The 23,777-nt window shown below is 45.0% G+C and overlaps 1 protein-coding gene across 16 annotated transcripts in view; it reads left to right on the top strand.

Moving 5' to 3' along the window:
• Positions 1–23,777, top strand: part of LOC116427961 (uncharacterized) — a 293,655-nt gene that overhangs the window by 10,601 nt on the left and 259,277 nt on the right. For 3 of the 16 annotated variants that reach the window (XM_076368715.1, XM_076368713.1, XM_076368711.1), the window contains exons 1-2: positions 9,266–9,325; positions 12,904–12,966. The exons of 4 other annotated variants lie outside the window; for them this stretch is intronic. In XM_076368715.1, the coding sequence (XP_076224830.1) occupies positions 9,271–9,325; positions 12,904–12,966 (118 nt within the window). In that variant the 5' untranslated portion in view covers positions 9,266–9,270. Of the gene's footprint in view, positions 1–2,265; positions 2,437–2,486; positions 3,046–9,265; positions 9,326–9,502; positions 9,567–12,903; positions 12,967–23,777 lie in introns of those variants that run through there. 9 more of the 16 variants (XM_076368717.1, XM_031978933.2, XM_031978942.2 and 6 more) reach the window with 5 other exon arrangements.

Genomic DNA, 23,777 nt, shown 5'->3' with positions numbered 1-23,777 from the left:
CAGTTACGCCGACGGTTGAAACGGTGATTTCGTACAAGGATTCGCAATCGGTCGGTTATATTTAGAATATTTGAAACTATAGATCGAAACGCTGGTGCGTCGCGTAAGACGCTAATGAAAGCCATCGATGCTTTTCATTCAAACCGGTCACAGTTATAAAAAGGTTGACTGGCCTTTAGGCGGTTGCGTCGACGCGGACAAGCATTTCGATGATCGCCGTACAAAGAATGAGGAAGAATTAATTGCCGCGCGTTTCACACATTACCGTGCACAGGCGTATTCCTACATTTCCCGTTGACTGCGCTTAACGAGCCGGACTCCGGCTCTTTTATAGCTCCCATTCCATTATTATCTCTTGTTATATAATTTCGTAAACTCCGTGGAACGCCGCGGATGATCAAACAAACATTATTGTATCCGTTTTATTAATAACCCGACCCGACGAGAATTCTCATGCCGGCGTGGCTGCTCCCAATCGAATTCCCAAACGCGCGGCGCTGTTTTTCCAGAGGTCGGCTGCGTTCAACGAAATTCGGACATCGCTCGTCAGGCGATGCCAGGCGCGTTACGTAAGTTATATTTAGGGAAAGCTGAATAAGAGTCGTGAATTGAACGGAGCTAGTCTACGAACCCGAGGCACGCGGTAATTATAGTCGACGCGCGCCGCGGGAAGCCGCTCAAAGTCGTTTTGTATCGTTCTCGAACTTATCTGGAATTTCCGAGCGACCTTTACCGAAGTAACGTTTTCTCCTTCGATTCCGATCGGTTCGATTCCACGGAATCGTTTACAATTGCGCGTCCGAGGCTTCGAGATTAGCGATTCCTTGGCACGAATCGGTCCAGGTGGCCGCGCTCAGAAATAGGAGCAAGATTTTCGTCAAGTTTTACGCGTTTCCTGCGCTCCGTTCTTGACGCGACGCTTGACTCAGACGTTGGCACGCTGCCTGTCCAGTGTCGTCACGCGACGACACCGTCGTCTGAGCTACCAACACCAAAAAAGATTCCTGTTCGCGATTGGAACGCAACCTTCGGTACCTTCTATGTAGACACCCTTCGCTGTCTGTTAGCGTCGATGGCCGGATACAAATATCCAGGTTCGCTAGCCTTCTTAAATTACCTCCGTCGAGTTACCCGAACGTCTATGGAATGCGTCGCCGCCCACCGAAAATCGACAGTCATCGGCGAAGCGGGGATTCGTGCTGCCGTGGATAAAAAATAAATGCTGCCTAAAAATCGTCACGGTCGATTGATCTGCTCGACATGACCGCCCAGCCCCATAAAAACCCCGAGCGCCGACGTACCGGGCGAGCAAAAAAATCGAACGGACCGTCGCCGTAAAAATTCAATTACACCCGCCCGCGGGCGAATATCTGCCCGCTAGGAGAAGGGAACGGGAGATTGTACTGGGCGGTTCATGCGTGGGTATCGATACTTGGGGGTGAAAATGTGGGCATTAATTTCTGCGCATTGTTCGAGTTATTCCGATACGAACTTGATATTTAAATTCATTTAAATACATTTCAATTCTTTCCCTTTAGACGTTTTTGCATCCATTTTGTGTAACACTTATTGTGTAACACGTGCTTTAAGGTTGTTTCATAATTCTATAAAATGAAATTATATTTCAACACGGTTGGTATATTCGGTACATGTACATTTTACGTAACATTAAAACCATTCTCGCAACGTTCAAAGCTATAGACCACAGCTTTTGAACAAACCAGTACAACTCATCACGTTACGTATCACTTACCTCAAAGCTGTCCCCTTTGACTACATTCGTCGGCCAATCCACAGTGGTCCAGAGTATTAATCGAACAACGTCCAGACTCTCGTCGATCTGCAAACAGAAACTCAATTGTCTCCATTTAGTGCCCTCCTGAGAAATCCATTTCACTCTCGAAACATCGATCCACCGTAATCATTGCCATACATCAAAAAATACTTTTAACGCGGAAGCATTTACGCAAAAGGCACCTATAAACCTGCGCTCCTATAAATAATGAAACCGGTTCATTTCTAATTCAACGCACTGCGATCATCCCTAAGAGCGTCACGTCCCGAAAAGGAAGCTTTCGTAACTGTAAGTAGAAGTACCCCGCGCGCAGCCCTTGCGTCCCGCGTCGCGGCGACCGTGTCGGTCGAGTCCGCGAGGGCGGAGAAAGAATCCGCGCGAAGGTAAAGGGAAAGAGGAGGGGGTAGAGCCCCGCGCGGTGCATCGACTCGTTGGGGGAAGGGGGTTGATTCATCGCGGAGGCCGCACTCAGCTTCACGCAGTCGTAGAACGAATCTCGTTCATCGCGATCCTGGACGAGCGGTGCGAGCCAGTTACGCGTCTTCCACGCGAAAGTCAAGGACGCGGGTCGACGGAATTCCCGCTGCCGCATTCCCGGGCACACGCGAGCGAGACAACGAACGCGCGAGAAAGTCGTCTTGGTAGGACGCGCGCGTTCGATACGGTTCCACCTTTTCCTTTTTTTTTTCTACTTCAGTGCTGCCGTTCGGTCCTAGCCGCCCAGCGAAGAGGAGAAAGAGAGAATCCGACTTTCCTCGCCCAATGTAAATTCTAGCCGCGAGTTTTTCCGCCGATCGAGGTCGACGATCTCGCGATCCAAGGTTGCAAGCGTGACGTCCTCAGTCGTCGCACGGAGACGCTCGCGGAATATCGCCGATACTCGCGCCTCGTCGGGATCGATCACGGGAAACAACGAAACTCGCGGTGTCGTTTGTCGTTTTGTGTAATTCATTGAACAGTCTCCGCGAGGATGTGTGTGCCTACACGTTATTACTAGCGGATGATTCACCGGGCGCGTTAGAGCCATCCGACTTTCATATTCGACCCCGTCGCGGTTGCCATTTTCGGTCATCGATCGGTGATCGCTGGATATTTCGTCTCCTCCTCTTCCCCCGCGGCTAGGACGACTGGAGCCCTGTCAGATATTACATTACAATTGATGTTTGGTGTGAAACAGTTTGTCACGGCTGGATCGTGAGTGCTCAGAATGGTCGTCGCGATGCTCGCCGATTACGGGCAGCCCGATTTAGGTATGTGATCAGATCGCTTAGAATTCTCGGCTCGCGCCGAGGCTACCGTTTGCTCTCGATTGTGTGATTATCATTTAATTAGAATTTAATTGGCGTCGTGTCGCACTTTGTACAACGACCTGGTTGCATTTGTCTCGGGTTATTAGAGGAATGTGCGACCTGAACGTTGCGAATGAAATAGCGTAATATCGATCCTTTCCGCGAAAACTTCTCTGTTTCCCGCGGGTTTACACGTATGCACTCTCTTTACGATGCAGAAAATTGCAGAATGTAACGCAAACTTCGCGAATGCCCCGCACACACGTGACCGCGGCAATACGATCGATTGTTTCAGGGAATTTGGTCACGTCCTTTGCGAAACACGCTGCTCCGGTTTGAACGTTTCGTCGTCGGGCTAAATCGGGGTCCACCGGTTTACGAGAACTTCGCGTTCGCGCTCCTCGTAATTCGTGACGGATAATGGGACGGCACGCCGAAATTCGTCGCGGCGAATTTGCGATGCCGCATCGTTGAACGGTCCTACAGTTTGTTCCGTCAAATTGCATGGAACGGACAACGGGACCCGAAACTGGAGCGGTTCTTTTCATTCGGATTAGTTCGAAACTAACATGCTAGTTGTGGTCTGGACTGAGTTGGGCAGTAATTTGCTGACGGATCACCTTTTTTTGTATTAGCGTTGTTTTGTGAATTTTTTTATTTTGTTTCGTGATGTTTTTAATGATTCTGATATTGGTTAGCTTCCGACATGTACAAATTGATAAAAGTTTTCATTAAAGAACACCTGAAGTTGGACGTTTTCAGGTTAACACTTTTTACCTGGAGAAATTACGTTCTTGTTTCTCTTTTATTCTGGAATGGGTAACATACTTCCGAGGCAACGCGATACATCGAAATAGAGAAAATCGTAAAAATTTGTTACAATTGATAAGAAATACATTTCAATCCCCAATTAGTTCCGCATTATCGCGAATTAAAATGTTTCCAGCATGCTTATGCAAGAATCGTTTCCTACTACGCCTCATTACGAAAATTATTGCTGTTTAAAGCTGTCAACGTCACACCGCGTTGCGTAGCTGAGAAATTTTTCCGAAGAAACGTTCGAATTACAGGCAGTGAAATACTAAGTTGTAGATAAGCGATCGAATGTACTACTTTCCGACTACGTTCGATAGAAACAGTTTCATTTGAGACTGCACCGTAGGATTTAATTAAATTGTCAGAATTTCTAATTGCACCTACTATTCGACTTCTCTTTATTACGCGGAAGTGAAAAAATCTGTTCAAACTTCGAACTAAATTATCCCAGAAATCCGGGTGAATTGGAAAAATCAAAAACAGACCTGTACAAGAACAAATTATGTTAAGTTATACACTATTTCGAAATTATCATTTCTTTGCTATTTCCTAGTCGACATTTTTATTTCTCTATTTCTCCAACTTCAAACTTCATATCCATTTCCTGGTTGAAATTTTTATTTTTCTATTTCTCCGACTTCAAACTTCATACCCATTTCCTGGTCGAAATTTTTATTTTTCTATTTCTCCTACTTCAAGCTTTATATCCATACTTCTTATTCTAATCAAAGGTTATACCAGGAAATGTTTTACCAGGAACATTTTTCGATCGCGGCCAACGTGGCGCCGTCTCGACAACGTGTCTTTACCGTTCGTAGCCGGCGATTGTCTCTATACACCGTAACACCGTCGACACATTGTTGCTATCGCGGGAACACTTCCAGGTACAGGGTTATGCGTTCCACCGGTTAATCGGTTTCACTGCGAAATTCGCTGTCCCGCGGTAAGAACTGGTTTCCACGTTGGACAAAAGCCAAACGAACGGTTCCATACGCGGCTGTGTGTCCCCCTGATCTTATCGGGCTCTTTAAGGCGATCCGAAGGCGATTTCCTTCGTTGCGGCTCGACGCTACCGAGAAGCCGCGCTATCGCTTCCGCAGCTTTCACGACAGGTTGCAAATGCACTCGAGCCGTGCATTTGACGCGGAATTACGAGGTGGAAATGTCGATGAAAATAGCGCCCAGCGGACGTGAGAATTCTGTCACCGCGCGAAAACTGCGTTTACATTCGGCGGCGTCACTATTGCGGCTAAAATTATCGTGGGAAATCATTTCTCTTATTTTTCCTTGAGTTTCGAATACAATCGTTGTTAATATCAATGTCTATGCATTGGAAGGTTCAAACACAAGTCCGCTTCGCGATGAATGCGTTAATAATTAAGCCCGTCATTCCCGTAAACGATTAACTAAATGCAGATTAGAATCAAGTTACAGCATTAACCTCTTCACTTGCAATCTCGTGCCAGATTCGTGAAAATTTTAAACCGAATTTGAAAAATCTGTCATTTACTTTTTTAAAAATATAAATGAAATGTTATTCTCCTATCAATCGTTAACCCTTGAAGTAAACATAGATATAGAACAAGTATCTAAAATTCGTCTTTACCTAATCAATTATCAACGATAAAGTAGTTGTATCGATCGTAGTTAAGAAATAAATCACAGAGTAAGGGGTTAACACTTGGCAACACTCAATAAGCGGAGTTAATCACTTTGTCTAACGAGCAATTCGAAGAATTTATCTAGTCCCAAATCGGAGTTAAATTTCCTAGAAGATAATCTCGGTCGTCTGTAACCGTGTTCGAATTTTCTCATCGAAATTTCCACGTCCCGACAAGGTTCCCCCCAGAATCAGTGAATCATCCCGGGATTTGGCTCGGTGCCCCGATTCTTGTCCTCCGCGACGCCCCGCTTGAATGGCTCTTAATCCAGCCGGCTGATTGTTCGAAGGCGTCTCACGTGCCCCGATCGACGGGTGACGCACGGTGGCGTAGCGCGTGCTCATAAACCATGGCCTAGGTCAATAGCAGAAACCGTATTACCGGTATCAAAAAACCGCGTGCTCGGTTTTCTCTCCGCGCGCGCTCCATCGGTGCTTCGGGGAGGTGTTTGCATCGCGTGCATGCAATCTCGCACGGGGAGCTATAAAAATGTTAAACTTTGAAAATTAATCGCGTCGGAACAACGCCGGGAACTGGTTTTACGATACGACTGTTGCTATTACGCCGCTGAAAAATTCAAGAAGTTCAGAACCTAATATCCGGGCTTTCGAAGAAATTACTTCGCAACGGTCTAAGGCGTTTACCAATCTAATCCTGTCAATCGATAAGAGAAGGAAACCTGAGAAAGTAGTATCCGAAAATCAACCATTTCAAAATATTCTGCTTCTTTTAACCTCTTACACTAGATAATTCAGAGATTCGATGAAGTCTTGCACGAAGAACTTACATGTTCTACGCAGATACGTAGTTTTGTTTATTAATAGTTTTATATAGAGTGGTACATTTCAAAATAATCTAGTGTACGTAACAAGATTATCAATGCGCATAAAATTTCAATGGGAATTTCGGCACAAAAGCTTCTCTACGCGCATGGTACGTCTTTCCAGTGCAAGAGGTTAATTAAGTCTCATTTCTCGGAGTCCTTGCACCGAGTACTGTAACTTTCATGCGGCTATTTAAAATTATACGCGCGAAATTCAAAGGTGAAGTCTAATATTTTCCTAGTGACTCGTCGCTGTCGTCGGGCATTGTTCCAGCAGCTTTTCACCGGAACGCAGCTGGCCTCGTCTTCTCTGTAGACACAGACCGTGAAGGTACCGCGACATTGGAGAAGACTGCTTCTAATTTATATCTGTGGTTTGTTTGCGTTCCATGAGGGCTGGAGCCGTTGCATCGATAGCCCGCGCCGTCTGTTCGGAGGGAGCAGCGCAAATATTTACCCCGGACGAGTCACCGTTTGCCCGTTGCCCCTATCGCGGGGATTCGTAAAATTTGATAAGTGTACCGCGGAAACGGTCGAAAGTACACGCAACGCGGTTACGAGGGAACGCGGCTCCATTCTTCGCGCGCATTGTCGCGCGGCAATTCACGAGGCATTGTTCTCCGCGCTTTTCAGGCCAGGCCAGAAAAGTGCAGCTGCCTTTTCCTTTTGTACGGCACCAGCGTCGTGCCCGGCCGGCCGGTAGGATTTCGCGGGATCGTAAATTGCACCGTCGAAACACTTTGACGCCACTCTAAATATCTCTTTGTGCTCAAATTTCCTTCTTCTGAAGAGTTGTTACGTTTCAGGGACGGCGATGGAGTCATCCGACTTCGCGCGTTTCTCCCGGGAAAATTACGCGTCGCGCGTCGATCTTTGTTTAATACTAACCGCGCTTCGAACTGGTCGAATGAACGGTTTTAAAATTCGATTGAAAATTCTGCATTCTCCTTCGGTCGTTTAACTTGTCCGATTAATCAGTTTTTCAAGCTTTATCTCTCCTTTCGTTTCTGTTTCCTGTAAGACGAACTTATCGTCCAACTTGTTTACCTATCTTTTGTGGCCAGTTGTGTGACTGATTACGATAGGAAGAAGTAGATATAGAGGGTCGGTACGGTTAGCGTTAACGGTTCATGCTCCGTCCTCTTATCACTGCGTGGCAAGTTGTTTTCATTCTAAGACAAGCACCTTGTAAGACTTTTTTTTAAAGTTCAATAAAAGTCCAGTAAATGTGTCTAATAACTCTTGCCTGCGAAATACGTCGCCGTTGAATGCTCGTTTCCCTCCGCGTCGTTAAGTTTTCACCCGAAAAATCGACTGGCCGCATTAGTGGAGGTTCGTGCTTGCGGTCGAGAGGGTGAAAGGTCGATTTGAACGGTTGTCGTTCTCTCGATATTGCTCGGCGCTCGGCGGTCACGTCACTGTCGCTTTCTGCATCGTTTGCCTGAATAATTAACACTTGCCCGATAACCGTGCTCCACAGCGTTCTCAGTTCGGTCGAACGTCTGTCGGAGTTGTTTCGTAGGATGACAAGTTGTTGTAGGAAAATTCCTCCGTGGGAAGAGAATTTGTACTCTGCGGGCTCGTGAAGTAACCAGCCTAAGAGAAAACTTTCTCGAGAGGGACGTGTCTGATGTGTTTACAAATGGAACGTCATATTTTGTACATCGAATGGAACTTTCCATTACAATATGGGAATTCTTGTTAATACTAGAATTATCGGACAGATCAAAATAATCCTGATCATTCCAAATTTATTTTTGTACAATTATCAAACAGACATCAAATGCTTCTTCAAGAAAATATCGAATAACTTGATTTACCAATGTATATTCCAAAATCCGAGTAAATCGAGTGAATTCTCTGCCATCGAAGAGCCAACGGACGTTAGCCACGAAAAACGCAAGATCCGCGCGCAACGCGAGCACGGTCGTGAAGCAGTCAACAGATTCGCGTAATCGACAACAAGCCGAAACGCAGAAACGATTGTCGCGCTCGGGCCGCGTCGAAGGCTTGCCCAGCTCGATTATTATCCGGTACACCTTGTAGCCGGGCGAGCGGCCACGCCGTTCCGAGTCGTAATCACCGACCGCCAGCCATATAATTGAATATTAGAAACGTGTATCGTGGGTCGTGCGAGCCGCATTAAACGAGTTTTTACGATCCGAGTGAGCCAGGTCGACCGGGAAAAACTGCGGACCGAATTATGCAATTATTATCGCATATCCGTCCGACGGATTTGAATAATCTCGCAGAAGGGAGGACACGCTCCGGGAAAGTAGTTGTTCGCCGAGTGTCAGATACGTACGTTGCACGAGGAAGATAAGATTTTATTGATAAGGATTAGAGTCCGATACGATTAGTTAATCGTTATCGATGTTCTTACAGCGATTTTTGCCTCCTTTATCTCTGATGTACCGTAGAATCGTAGCGTCGTACGCTCGTGGGATCTCCGATTCTTAATTAGCGAGCCGAGTATTTCTATACGCAAGGATTTAAATTGGCCTATATACACCGAACGCTCGTAACAGAAGTTAATTTTACGTCGATAATCTCGGTCCGAGAACCTGTCTTGATTAATTATTTTTTCCGTTTCTCTTTTTTGTCGAGCCCCCGAAGCTTTAGATCCTTTATCCCGCATCGTGCAGGTTGAATAGACCGATATACGTGACGGGAATGTTGTCGGTGTATCGTGCACACGTAATTGGGACTCTTCGTAATGGCGCGGTTAATGCGCTGACCCTCTGCTCTACTTAATCCTGTCGCACGCGCAACTCTTCTGGAAGCTTACACGCCATTTCAGCGTCATATTATGGAGGCCTGCCAGAACGCACTCATAATTGTCTCTTTTGAGCGTGTCCGCCGCAGTTCCTGGCAACACGTGTCCATATGCGCACCGAATCTCCCGCGGCGGTGCGTTGTCCACTTGTTACCAGCGCGTCCGGTAACTTTGTTGGAACGACACCCTTGTCTCGGTTTTCAGTTTCACGCGGGACGCGGTCTCGTCCAGCTAAATTAACCCTTAATCGCCATCGAGGGAGACATTGCACCCCACGCGAATTTTGGTTTAGTGTCATTAGGGTTTAGGGAATTGGTGAAGCTTCGTTTAGGGATCTCGCGCAAGCATAAATTGTGCATGATATATACATGGTTTACGTGGCTATTTGGTGAAGATAGAAGCAAAAGTAAATCCGATAATAGTAAATAGTAAATAATAAGCATTTACTCTTTGGAGTACTTATCGAGAGTGCCGATAGTGGAAATTTTGCCACAAAACAAATCAGTTGTATTGGATACTTCGCTATTAACTTAATAATGATAGCATTAATTTGTCTTTTGTTAATGGTGGCTTGTAAGTGTTGAATATCGCGTTGGCTCCGTGTCACAACACCGAGCCAAATCGTGCGAAGATTAATCACGCGTTGAATCGGCGATCGAAAATGAATCCCCTGCAAAACCTGTTCGCGCTTTTCCCCCGAAAAGCATCGATACATCATCCTGACGCCTGCCGGTATAATGAAATTCCGTTCGAGTTCGATCCACGGTCTAATTGCAATTGCGCAAGCCGCGTTTCTACGCGAACTCGCTGTCGAAAGAACGCGGGGAAATAATATTGGACAGAAGGGAAATCTTGGGCGGCCTTCAACGACTTCTCGATAATAAATCGTTTTTACGCGTTCTGCTTTCGCCGCTTGTTGTTGCACAGCTTGTAAAGATAAGTAAGGAATAACCGAGGATAAATATCTCTTGCGGCCGAGACGCGCCAGGTATTCCCCGGGAACATCGATTTTACGTTGTAGTTCGTGAAATAAAATGGAATGTAAGACGGACACGTGATAGTATGACCTTTCTGTCTATCCGAAGATACGGGTGAAATATCGACGCGCACACGATCCGGTAGAAGCACGAGCGAATCATACGGTTACCATTAAACAGTTTGCCTAACCGACTACGCTGATCTGAATTTAATGCACTGATTAACACGATTCCCTGAGTCCCACAAGAAAACCGAGTTGCCTTGTCTAATTAAAATGAAGATAAAAGTCCGGCATCACCGCGAACTTTGTAATTCCTCGTGGGTACTTCAGAAATTGCAATGGCATGATACCGAACAAAGTGCAGGTCAGTTTTTCGAGCGACAGCGTTCGCGATCCGACGGCGAAAGAAAACGAAGAATGTTGATTTATGAACGGCAGATACATTAACACCGATCGTGTTATACGGTTGACCTATTCGCACAGCTATTTGCGTGGAACGCGCAACAAATTGCTGCGCCTCTCTCGTTAGGAGCCGGCTAATTCGCCGTCTCGCTTGTTTTTCGCGTTGCATCATTCGGTGCACGCCTTCTGGGTTCGTGACGAAGCGTAACCAGCACGAAACGACCGTCGAATATTCGCGCGACAAACCTGCCAGTATATCTTTCGGTCTTCCAGCGTCGATGTACATGAATCTATGCGGAAACGGATCGTAAAAAGTTCCCAGTAAATCATCGGACATAATGATATTCGACCGAGATTATCGCGAGACGGACCTTTCACAGGGGAGAGTGGCTGAAAAGGATCAAAGAAGAAACGTAACCGCGAGAGATATAAAATAAATTGTGTACGATGTTGCCATTAAGGAAATCGTGTGTATTCACGGTATGGATATCGGACACGGAAGCCGCGAAACGAGTCCCGCGGCTTGAATCTACTTCTCTAGGAGCCCGGCCGCCGCGCAGCGTACCGCGAAACTCGGAAATACGAAGTATCGCGTTGAATTGCTACGTTGAGCGTCTTCACGATTCCCTGGTCACCGTTTAAGGAGCGATACAGGACGCGCGAAGATCACGGAGATCGCGTCGTATCCGGCGAATCGTCGAGATGCATAAATTTCCGCGATATAGCCTCGGTTTGTTACGATAAAAGCACGAGACCGCTGGGATACGCCGCGAATAACTGCGGGCGACTTTATGAAAAAATTCAGTACGCATCCCGGGAATCGTTAATTGGATATTAAGTCTTGCGACGCCGGTGATTCTAGCGGTCGTGCAGACGACTGGCTCCACGCGGATCGGTACTTGGATCTCGGTGACATAAACATTTTCATTTTATATTTCCCCATTTCATTGCTCGTTCTTGTTATTAAGGGATACTACGTTGACACTAGAATTGCGGATCGGTTAAAAATTCGTTTAATAAGAGTTTGATTTGTACTTTGGAGTTAGCGAACTAATTTACCCAAAAATTTCTCTGACAAGTGTATCTTTTCGCACGAATGGAAATCCAAGTCATTGTCCAAGTGGTAGTTTCAGGGTTAATTATACAATTGAACAATGCGATGGTTGCAAATAAAAATAATAGTGGGAAACTCGGTATCTGAACGGATTCAGACGTGGTACGGCGAGTGTTGAGTATGACAAGTAACAATTTCAAGCGATCCGAGTGCACATTTGACATTAAGCTCTTCAGGTTGGTAAACCCCTGCATTAGAACTATTTGTCTTCGAGCCCGCAGCACTCGATTAAAAAGTAAGAATTCTACCGGGTGCTGTAGAGTCGTAAATTCCGAACATACCGCGGAAATGTTTCAGGCTATTGCGATGGAATTTTTGCAACCGATCGCGGCAGCGCGCCTCCGGCGAAAACAGGCGTTTCGAAGACTCGTTGCTTTGAATTATAGATAAAGATATCATTGTTCACGCAAAATCGACGGAACGAAGCGTGGAAATTGTGTTGGAGTTTTTCTTAATTACCGATATGTTTACCGGTCCCATTGTGGCGCTGTTTATCTTTACCTCCATCCGTGCCGGGCGAATCCGAAAAAGTTTTCAGATAGAAATCGCGGTCGTGTTGGTCGCTCGAAATGTTCCCGCCGTTCCTGCGGGGTTATCGGCTGACCCTAAAGCCTATGATGGATAATACCGTAGAAAGTTTCTTGTCCGGGCGTTATTAATTCCTGATTGTGTTTTCTCACGTCCTCTTTGGGCGGGTCGCCGCTTTCTAAGGCGATGGGTGGACCGATCGATCCTTATCGGATGACGGGTAATTGCTTGATAACTGAAAATTTGGGTCGGCGATGTCTTGATCCTGCCGCGTCAAGTACTTAATTGTCGAGGAAATAAGTGCCTAGAGGAAATTTCTGTTCCCACAGTGTAGATAACTACGTGTAAATACCTCGAGATTGTTCGGCGATCAAACACGTTTTCCATTAATCTTTCCGGACATAAATTGTTAAGACCACTGCTAACTTAGCAGATAATTTAGATCGATCCGACTATAACATACAAAATAAAATTTCAGTTCTAAGTGAAGTTAACGTAAAGGGTGAAGTATCGATTTCCTTTCAACCCTTCAACAGTGATGGTACTATAATAGACATATTGTATCACTCAATTTTAAAATTCTTCCGCTATTTCGATAAGCTCATTCAGTATTTAAAACTCTAAAATCTAAGAAATCTACCAATGATAAAATAATTATCTACTAATATAGTGATCTAACGTGTAATACAAATAATAACCATTTTCCCTTTTCAATTCCAGGTAAGCAAGCATACTCTAGATCGCAGGACAATGGATGGTACCTAAGTCACTGCCCTTACCGCGGTGAGTTCTGCATTATCCTCGAGTTCGTATCGTTGAGCTGTGAGTTACGGTAATCCGTATCGGTTACTGGTTCTCGCTGTATTCCGCAACGCGAGATACAGTTGGCAGACTTTGCTAATTACCCTTCATCGCAACCGGTTGTTTTTCTGTTTGTTTGTACTGGGAGGTGTGCCGTGCGAAGAAAATTAATGTAATTATCGCGGCCAGCCGGTCTAAGCGATCTCGGATCAGGGCTCTCGTAAATGGTAGCCGCGGACTCGCCGATAAGAACAGTTTGCTCCCCGTTAATCCTTCGTCATCTCGCGACTGCGTCGCCGAGAACTGAACCCGCATCACACACGTCTTACGCATTTCTGTTCGTCGGGTTATTATACCTGACGACAGGCGGGTCGCGCAGCCTTTTTCCTGGTTTCTCCATTACGGCAGTATATAATTCCGACAGCTCTCGAGAATATCTTTCTCTCTCGAGGGGGAGTATCCCCGATTCGAAGGAATGTTCCTTTTCGATGAATTCTCTGCACGTGGGCTGTAAACAAATCGTAAAGTACTGGCTGAGGATAGACTGTTGGCGTAAGAAATCTCTCAGCGCTACACGTTACAAAGTTCCAGTACTGGAGAAAACGAAAGTTATGGCTTGAAACTTTTAACGAATGCTAGTCCCAGGATCTTGTGTTAGAAGACAGAGAGCTATTATTCATAGACCATCAAGATTTTAATAATTATTACAGCTTATTATAACGAGTATTTCAAAGATCCTTTCATGAAACACGCCCATTTCTATTATACAAAAAGTATCTCCGATATCCTGCACAAACAGAGCTCTATAAAAGCATTCTCGAATAAACAGAATGAAACCCATTAGCACTGAAGTACCTCAGAAGAGAACGTTGAATCCTGTCACCACAATCGATTCGTTAGTTGCCTCTGTACCAGACCGAAGAGCCGACGATCGGCTGCCGCGCCGCGCCAGAAAATAGAGATTTAATTCCAATCGATAAGAACTCGGGTTCTTCCTCCGCGAGAGACAGTCGGTTCGTGAAACTTAATACCCCGAGTTCCCCGAGATAGCCAGATTAAAAGCGATAGCGGCCGGGGTTAACGAACGCGACTCCGCGATCATCGCGTTGCGGTTTCTCGAGGTCGAGGCGTAGTCGCGGAGGCAGCCGCGGGATCTCGTAGTCTGCAGTCGCGGCCGCACGTTCGCGACAGTGCGTGCAGGTTGAAAGAGAAGGCTCGATTCCCGGGATAGTTTCTCACGATAGGTGGGTCAGCCGGCAGCCGAAGGTGCGTTCGTATCGGCGATCTGTGCAGAATCCGTGCCAGAGGGAACGGTACCGCGGAACCTGTTATCTCGGACAATCATTTCGCGCGATTATACTCGGAACGGCCGCGCCGATCGCCTAATCGCGTGTCGCGTTCCTACGCGCCTCCGATCGATCGATCGATGGAAACGTGAAATCATCATCCCCGCCGATCCAGCCGCAATTCGGATTCAATCATGCCGGCGGTCAATTATCAAACGGCAACGCTTGATTGCGATACGGTGCAATAATCAGTTTCTCCTGTCCGACGAATGCATAGTAATCTACTGGTAGATTCGATTCATTATCGGGCTCGGGAATTTTGTGGGTTACACGGGTCATAGTCGGACGTTTCAATTACATTTCTATCTGCGATATGTCTGCTCGGAATGTTACGATTACAAATATCCAATTGTTCGTCGTTGTGAATGGATCGAGGATTTATCTGCGGTTTCATGCTCTTGGAAGTACACCGATGAGAAGTGGAACGAAATGGGAGCTTGTCTTGATGAATGTCTCCTTTGTAATTCGGTAAACGTTGTCAAAGGTAGCCGCGGTAAATTGTTGTTGCGGAATTATCGGCCGTTGTTCGTATCCATGCGTAGAGATCCGCGGCTCGTTAATTTTCGGAGTGACTTTCGCACGAAACCGTAAGAATCTAACGTAACAATCGCACAGCGAACGACCTTGTTGCGAAACACGCAGCGCCGGCTACACGCCACGTAGCCGCATTAGAGCGAGCAGCAGGCCGTTTCGTTTGCTCATTAGCATCCGTGAATTAGACGGGCTTTAATGATCTCTCCATCTGGGACGATTCATAATTCACCGTGACGCGTGTTCACCGTTTCACGCGAGCACGGAACGCTGGAAAAAGATGAAACAAGGCGCGCTCTCGATCGACGATGGAATTCTTTGATTCCGTGGCAGACCGGTATTAGGCTCGCGCGGAAACGATGAGCTCCCTTGAGCGTGTCCGACTAATTTTCTGAATCGCGTCGACCGGCGAACGATAAGGCAGCCTCGTTAAATTCCTTTTAATTGCCTCGGAACCGCGAAAACCGTTTTCGTGCTTTTTCTTTCGCCACGCCCCGGGGGGTCGAAGGGTAAATCCAATCAGAAGTTTGCCGGCTTCGTGCGGTTCCATTGGTCACGAATGCTTTTTCTCCTGTTATTTTCTGTTCACTTTTATTGAACTCCTGTCGAACTTTATGTACATTGCAGTGTGCATTATAGTTTTGGCTTTGAAGAGGTTCGATAGCACCAATTATTCGACAGCTTGAAATTGAAATGGAAAATTAGAAGCTCTGCCAGTGATACGTAGGATTAACTATGAAAAGAACGAACATGATTTAATGAAACTGATATTGAAAATTGAAGGTTTATCCACGGAGTTTTGTATTTTAATTTGCATCACGATGAACGTAATGAATTTCGTTTCGCTGAGTTCGGTACGTCGAATGCTATCGTTAGTGTGAGGTAGACTCTTACATAACTATTTATTTATAGCGTTCGTGTGTCGATATAATCGCGGGTAAGAGTTATTAGCATTTTGTGTTCATTCGAATCAAATCAACGTAGGAATTATACAGTCATATTAACTCTTGTGTAGGCATCCGAAATGTTCACGGTTCTTGAACTTCTACACACGTTCCCTGTTACGTGCGCGATATTCGTTACACACTAAATTCGATGAACAATACGTGGTAAAGTAATCTACCCTCTCCAAGTGAATATTCTTTGTTCTACCGTGGATTTTTCACTCTGAACATGCATTTGTCCCGGAAATTTTAAACCTAATTTAATAAATATCGCTATCATCAGTTACGCGCAGTTCCAAGGGAACAATATTTTTCTCTCACATCACGCGTAACCTCTGGAACAAATGTATGCAAACTTAAACATACCTCTTGCTTTCCCTCGAATTTTTAACGATAAAATAACACCGACCACTGCAGTCACGAAGAAAACACTTAAATCAACGAGCTTATAATTTCGTTGAATCTCGCATACAGATGCTACACGCACTAAAACATACAATCTAAAACCAATCTTCCCAATTCAAAATCTCCATTTAAATATTCATCAATCCTCCGTCGCACAAAAAGCCTCGGCGAGAACATATTCCGTTTAAACAGAAGCATAAAAGCAAACTGTTATCATAAAAAGGAATCAATTTAATCCTATGCTGATTCAACATTTGTACTCTCGTCAAGTACCGTGAACCATAAAACTCGTACACCTTTTTGCGTTTTACAGTAGGCTAAGCCCGACTGCTCGAACGGCGACGCTCATTGTAATTAAACAGGAAATTAATTGCCGCCCGGTGTCTCTCAAGGTAACCGTTCCCCGGTAAAACGTGTTTGACCCGCGACTCAATCTAGATCGGCGATAAAGCGTCGCTTATAATTCTAATTAGCCTCCGATAAGTCGGGACGATTATCGTTGACGAACACGTTCGCGCGGTCACGTTTCCCACCGGTTGGTTCGCGGCGATTATACCGAGCGAGTGTTTTGCGCATCGAGAGGTCGAGATACACGGCATCCGCGCGTTCTTTCGCCGATTTTACGCGCGCGTTTCTGTCTTTCCGTGTTCGACAGCGTGCCGCGCGTCAGATCCGAGATAACGCTACCAGTACGCGGCGCTGCGAGCCCCGCTCCAGCGGCGGATGGATATTGTTCGACGTTGTTTCGGCATGCAAATCGACTGAACAAGTTCCGACGAATTCGCGATCGGTCTAGCCGATAATCGGGAACCGATGCGGTCGATCCGAGGGAAGGTTCCAGCCACCCACGTGGCTCCGCCTCGAGGCTTCCGATTCGTTGAACTTCCGCGCGCCGGCTTGTGAAAATCGAATGGACGAGAAAGAATAGATTGATTTTGATGCGCCCACTGCTGAATCAACACTCGTGAGAATCTCATACGGTTGAAACAGTTTTTCTTCAAATAAAATGGAAACTGGAGAATCAGAATTTTGTACGACTATTGCTTTCTTCTGCTAAATTTAACACTAAAATTATAGTTAAATTGACTTTTCGAACATTCTCTGTAGAAAGTCTAAGAGTGCATCTATTGAAGCTTTAATTGATACTTGCGTATTTGTAAATAAGTTTCTTGAATAATTCCTCAGAGAAACGTCTGTTATCTTTATAATAATTGCGAAGAGAAATCAGAAATGGGTCATTTTGACCTGTCTGGTAGTTCAGTGTTAATATAATTGGTTTGTTGAATGGATCAGTGAGGAGATTCAATTTTGAATATATAGAAGAAATTATGTTGCTGCTGGTTTTATAAAGGTTGATGTTATTTTTAAATTGGTTAACCCTCTGGGGCACGCAATTTTAAAGAACCATAAAACTCGAGCTGCATGATAATAATAAGTAAGTAATTTCAATCAAGTTTGGTAGGTTAGAAAATATCCCGCCGAGCATTAACCGTTAAAAAAAGTGAACAATTTTAAACCCATCTAATACCAAAGTATTCATACACGAATCCGTGTTTAGATATATTTTCGAAACGTATCGGCAGCGATTTATACGGTCGTTCAACCTCTCGATTCTTTATCGCGATTCGCAGTACTAATTATTCATTAAAGTCGAACGATTGAGTCCAATTAAATTTCTAATGGACACTAAAATGCCTGTAACAGTTACGAGGAATCCGTTCCGTTTATTAGTAGACCAGCGGAAGAGCCGCGGTAACTAGCGAAGGGTAAAATATTCGAATTAACTGAATCGTCCTTTATTGAAACAGAACCGTGTTTCAGTTAATGCTTTCTTATGTGCTGCCGGAGATCCGCGCGTTTACCGCTATTGTTTTAACTGGCCGAGTTACACCATTACTTACGTCGTACTGTGTGTTATCTAGCTATCTACATATTACAATTACCTTGACCGTAAATTGTTCGAAATAGTTTTTACTCCGATATACTTTTTCCTTGTTTATCTTGCCTACGACATTAAATGCGAACACGATAACCAAGAATAAATAAGTACCGTTCTTACCGACCGTATTTTCGTAACATAGTTAAAATTTTTTGCTGGGAATAATACACTCATTATATCTTAAAATAGAATTTTATTCTATGGAGTTCTGAATACCATTATTTCAATCCTTCAAACTTTAAAATGATCGAAGACAAACTCTTTAACCTACTAATTACATAACATCAAAAACACATCCTTCCTATCGCTTAATATATTAAACTATAAAATCATTTACATGATCCTCGTGTTCAAGATCGATATTCAACTTTTATACTTCAGTAAAGATATTCTCCAAGAAACATCAGAAACACATCCTTCCTATCGCTTAATATGTTAAACTATAAAATCATTTACATCATCCTCGCGTTCGAGATCGATATTTGAGAAACTTTTATACTTGAGCAAAAACATAATTGTCGAGAAAACATCGGACATAAAAGGTTAATCGCGCGGACGTATTGTCTCGCTCCAGGCCTCGGTCTCGAGGATGATACGGCGCATCCTGCATCACACTGGCAAATCGAAAACTGGAAACCCGCGTCTGCCGGCCGTCATCGCCATCGTCCGCGATTATTCCCGGCGTGTCCACGACGAATCCATCAGCGGCGCACGGTTATGCTACCCCGTGGGCCCTTCCAGGTCTTGGCTCGCTGAAAGACGCGCGTGGAAAGGCAGGATGGACGACCTCGCCCACGTTCCATTACCCGATTACATAAACCTGACAGACATAAAGCCCCGTAGAAACGGCTGGAACGAACAAGTTATCCCAGCCGGCCAACGCGGCTGCGTGGAGGCCAATGATGTTAAATGCGAAGGCCTACTTAACGTCACTTTAGCCAGCTGGGTGTGACTGACTTCGCCATCGGCACGAATCCTTCAACCTATGCACCTCGGTGTCAATCAAGCGTCATGCTAATGTCCTTCGTTAGCCGCCGACGCGTCGCCTTTTATTTCGGTGACCATCGATCCGCCGTGTCTGTTTATCGCTTGACCGGTGTACGGTTCTTTCTTCATCTTCATCGTACATCTCTGTTGAGACGAGTTAATTGCTCGAAGGTTCGATTTTAATTCTCTCTGATCGACTGTCGATCGAAGTAGAACGTTAACAGTTGAGAAACTGAATCTATACGAATTACTATTCGAATTCTATCTATTCTAATACTATTCGAATAGATCTATCTACTTCTGTATTATTCAAAAACGACCTCAAAGTTTATACTTTCAACTTCTGGACAAAAGCAAAAAGCAGCGTTAGAGAATGTTCGAAATTGATTACAAACTAAAGATATCTGTTTGTATCAGTTCTAATTAGGGAAGATACATATTTCCGTGTTCGGCATATCTTAAGCGGTTTGCATTTAGATAGAATAACCGAAGCGCTGTGTTATTTTCTTTTCCACTCTGGAGCCTCGAGTGTTCCCAACGATGCCACTAACAACCATCGTAACCAGGATGCAAGGACGCGAATTGTGAGAAAATGTGACTGCCGTATCTCGCGTACATCCGATGATCGTCATCGCCGGAATGCTCGCGGGATTCCTCTGTTGCGGTCGCGACTGTAAAACGAAGTCGTAGCCTGTCGTAATTTATTCGTTTTTCCCCGTTCATAAATAAGTCATGCGTTCCGCGGGCTCGCAACGAAAAGTTAAGGTATGCGCGCGTCATTCCGCGAACGTTACGTAAAAGTTGTGTCGTCTCGCGCTTGTCGATCGCCCGTCTAGATTCAATTCCCTTTCGACTTGCTCGTCCAGTTCATGGGTGGTCTTCCGTGTGTTAGACGCGGAGCAGCCCGGCTGTCGTATCTTGACGGTAACTCGAGTCTTCGCGGTGCAGTTTTTCGATCTCGCGGAGACTCTGCGTGCATCTTGGAAGGACGGGTATAGACGAGATCACGTACAACGTAGATAGATTCATACCTTATGGAATATTTTCAAAAACTTCGCGATTATTTAGAAGGAGGACCATACCTTTGAGTGACGTTGAATTCAGATTATATCAAACGTCGAATCATTTATGCACACTTCTGTAGAAAATAATTGACAAAAGGAAGCGGTATGTTTAAAAGAGGCTACCACAAAATGCACGTTGCACTTTTTAAAACTTGTATATAGGAGTTTCATTAGATTGAGAAAGATCTCCGAAGACTCGTCGTTCGGTACACTTCGATCAAACTTACAGAACAACTAACAGTGCCTAGACACTGTCTTCCACTCGGAAAACGCATTTTCCATTGTTACGGAGCCCGCAACACCGCCACCACATTACGTAACCGAACGGTTATTAATCTGGCCTGGAAATAGTCTCTAATTTTTCTGATTTCTCTTCGTGACTCACCCAGCTATCGGCGCTCGGGATGCTTGAAAATATCGTCTATCAGCGCGGTTCGTCTCAGTCAGCATATGGTAGGCCGATAACTTATCAGGCAACGGTTCCCACCCCGATCACTTTGCATCGAGAGCGTGCTGAAACTGATGGAATTAAACGTGGCTCGAGCTGTCGAGATAACGAAATCGAGCGATCGAGAAAGCGAGAGGGAAAGAGAGAGAGAGAGACGGGGAGACCGGCTGGGCAACGTTCTCTCGGGAACGATCGTTTCCGATGACCGGTTAACGCCGAAAAGCCGAAGGTCGGGAAGTTGTTGAAACCGGCAAAGGTTCCCGATGACCCTGAACATGGAATCCGGCTGGGCAGGTGTGACTCGACAGCCGGTGCTCGCCGGGCGACGTTTCGCTAGATGTTCGAGCATCAAACGAAACTTTTTCGCCGTTATCTGCAACACCGGTGCAGAAAGTCCACTCGAACGGTCGAGTTCGAGCACTCTGTATACACCGAACAAACGACAATCGCCGTTTGCATCTGAATAGCCCGTTCAATTGAAGTGTCTTCAACATTTGTTTGCCACGAACAGTTGAGGATCTATGCTCACGATCCGTAACAAAATGGCAACGGATCGCGAGGATGAAAAATTGTACTCCTTTCTTCTTTAATTCTATGTATTATCGAAGATGAGGTTTGTACATGTGGTACACGTACGTAAAATCGCCAGCGTACCGTTGCGAGGTCGCAGTGAGATCACGTCGCTCGCATGCACAAGCCCTGAAACGACGAAACGAATTTCTGATTTTCCAAATCGCCGCGTACGTGGATACGGTACGCAGGCGTCCTCGCTGATAACTGGTCTGAACTAGTTCAGTTTAACGCCATTAGCGGCTATCGTGCCTGAATAATAGTCCCGATCGATCGTTTTACATCGGCTTTATTGCGCAATATCTCGTCCCAGGTAATTGATAATTACGGAAAGTCCGCGGCAGAACGCCGCGGCCTGGGACCAAAATTACAAAACGCTCTACCTCGGTCCGGGTAACGATTCAATTAAAGACGACCGACCCGGGACTACGTTACACACCGGTTGATCGGCGTAACTTACCATGTAATTGCTGGCAATTGCTTTTAAAGGAAGCACCGGGTGTATTACGGTTAATTGGAATCTTTCATCGGCTGTCCATGATAGCCGGAGCCGCGCGCCGCGTAAAAACCGCGATTCCAATTAAAACCCTTGTCTGGCCGGAGGATTTGTTCTGGCCTCCGCGAGCGTCCTCCGCATCATCGCCGGAACAAGTTGTTGACCATCGCGCGGCAACGCCTGCCAAACGCTTCGAACGCGGCTATCGGCTTGGCTGATTAGCTTAGAGAGTCACGCGACACGGATACGCGACTAATAGCGCATTCCTGTCAATTGAACGAATGCTCGTTTAGCATGTAGACTGACCAATTCGTGAGCATTTGCAATTCGAACTATAGTTCTCGCGGACGTCAATGAATATTCACCTAGCTTAACGCTAGCTTTACTGAAGCGTCTGTCTGATGCATAGTGGATTTCATTTTATTGTGTCTACTAAAGGTTTACGTTCATTTCGATCGATGCGAATACAGGATGTGCGTTCTAATTGTATACTTTTGTGTATACAATCTCCAAGACCTACATGAACTCAATTTTGTAGAGGTAATAGCATAAACAGCACAATAAGTATGAATAAACCTAGCATTAATCCTTATATAACTGCAACTTATTCTCAACATATGCTCGAAATTTTAAATATCACACTTCAAATAAGATAATAAGCTAGTCGATACAGTGCTTAATAAACATTGTTGAAGTAAAACGTTTAATATTGGCGCTTGATAGGAACACTTGGACTGATAAGGTTCGAAAGGATTCCGGATAAACTAGATAAGTTATATCGTTTCAGCATTCGTATCAAATCTCTAGAAGCATTCTTATAATTAACGAATCATGTACCGTGAGTGAACGAATGTTCGTTTAAACTTCAATTTCGTCGAGTTTGTACTTTGCTTTTGAACGAGCATTTCTTTGGCTAGCGTAAGTTCAACGTAACAAGATTATCCGTGTCGCGCAGAGGAAAAAGAAAAGGTAAAAAGAAAAACAACGGGGCCACGGTAGGAGCACTATCATGGAACAAAAGACGGAGGAGACAATGATGGGACCGCGTTTCTCGGCGATGACGCGAACGCGATAAAATGCGCCGCTGGCTTACGTAACCGCGGAAATCGTGCATTATACTTACGTGGCGAGTCGAACGGACTCGTAGCAGGTAAAGGCTCACCGTCTGTCCGTCCGGTTCACCTTTGCTAGGACGGTCGGTGCTCTTCAAGGTCAAGGTGAAGGCCTCTCGTAACCCGTCGTCTCGCCACTCGGTCTAGGTCGTCGGACCGAACGGACGGACCGACTTTTCGCCTTATTCTTTCTGTTTCTGAAATGATCTGTAATTTTCTAATATTGTGTTTTTCTATATTTCGATATAGACTGTCTTCCACATGTGAATCGATACTTCAACCCTTTATGGACGAACGTCGACATTTCGAGGCGAAATGTTTGCATTTGCAAGACTGATGATTTGAGTCGCAAGCAGATGATTTAATTACTCGAACACCAAGAGATGCACGTGGTTCTCTTTCTTTAATTAATTAACACGTTCGCTACCAGTGTTACATATTTGTGACGGCCGCAGTCCTATATTTTACATAATGAAAATGAAATGCATCCTACAGATATTGTTATTAGAAATTATAAACTACGACATTATATTTAGTTTCAGTTTCATTTGTCTAATATCTTGTTTAGGGATTTTATTGGACTGAGGAAAATATATGTCAAAGGAGCTTCGTCCGCGAAAGGTTAATAGTTACCGATTTTGCGAAACTTACTATCTATTGATATATTTTAATGCTTCTAATGTACAGGATATATACTTTGATCTCGAGTCGAAGTCTGTGTTATCTCAGGGAAAAAATCGTTCCCACGTGCTGTATGTTCGACTTACCTCACGGAATAATTAACCTTCTGAAGAATAATCTCATGTATTTGCAATATTTTGTTTTATCGTAGGTTGATGTAAAAACTCGATGGTGACAAGCGTATACGTTAATTTATAAATGCATGTGCATAATTTTGTAAAACTTCTTGCGTTATCTGTTGCGTTTTTCAACTGGTTCCATAGTACTACT

Source organism: Nomia melanderi, chromosome 6, assembly GCF_051020985.1.
Source record: "Nomia melanderi isolate GNS246 chromosome 6, iyNomMela1, whole genome shotgun sequence".
Lineage (NCBI taxonomy): Eukaryota > Metazoa > Arthropoda > Insecta > Hymenoptera > Halictidae > Nomia > Nomia melanderi.
This window is presented reverse-complemented; position numbering and strand designations above follow the sequence as displayed.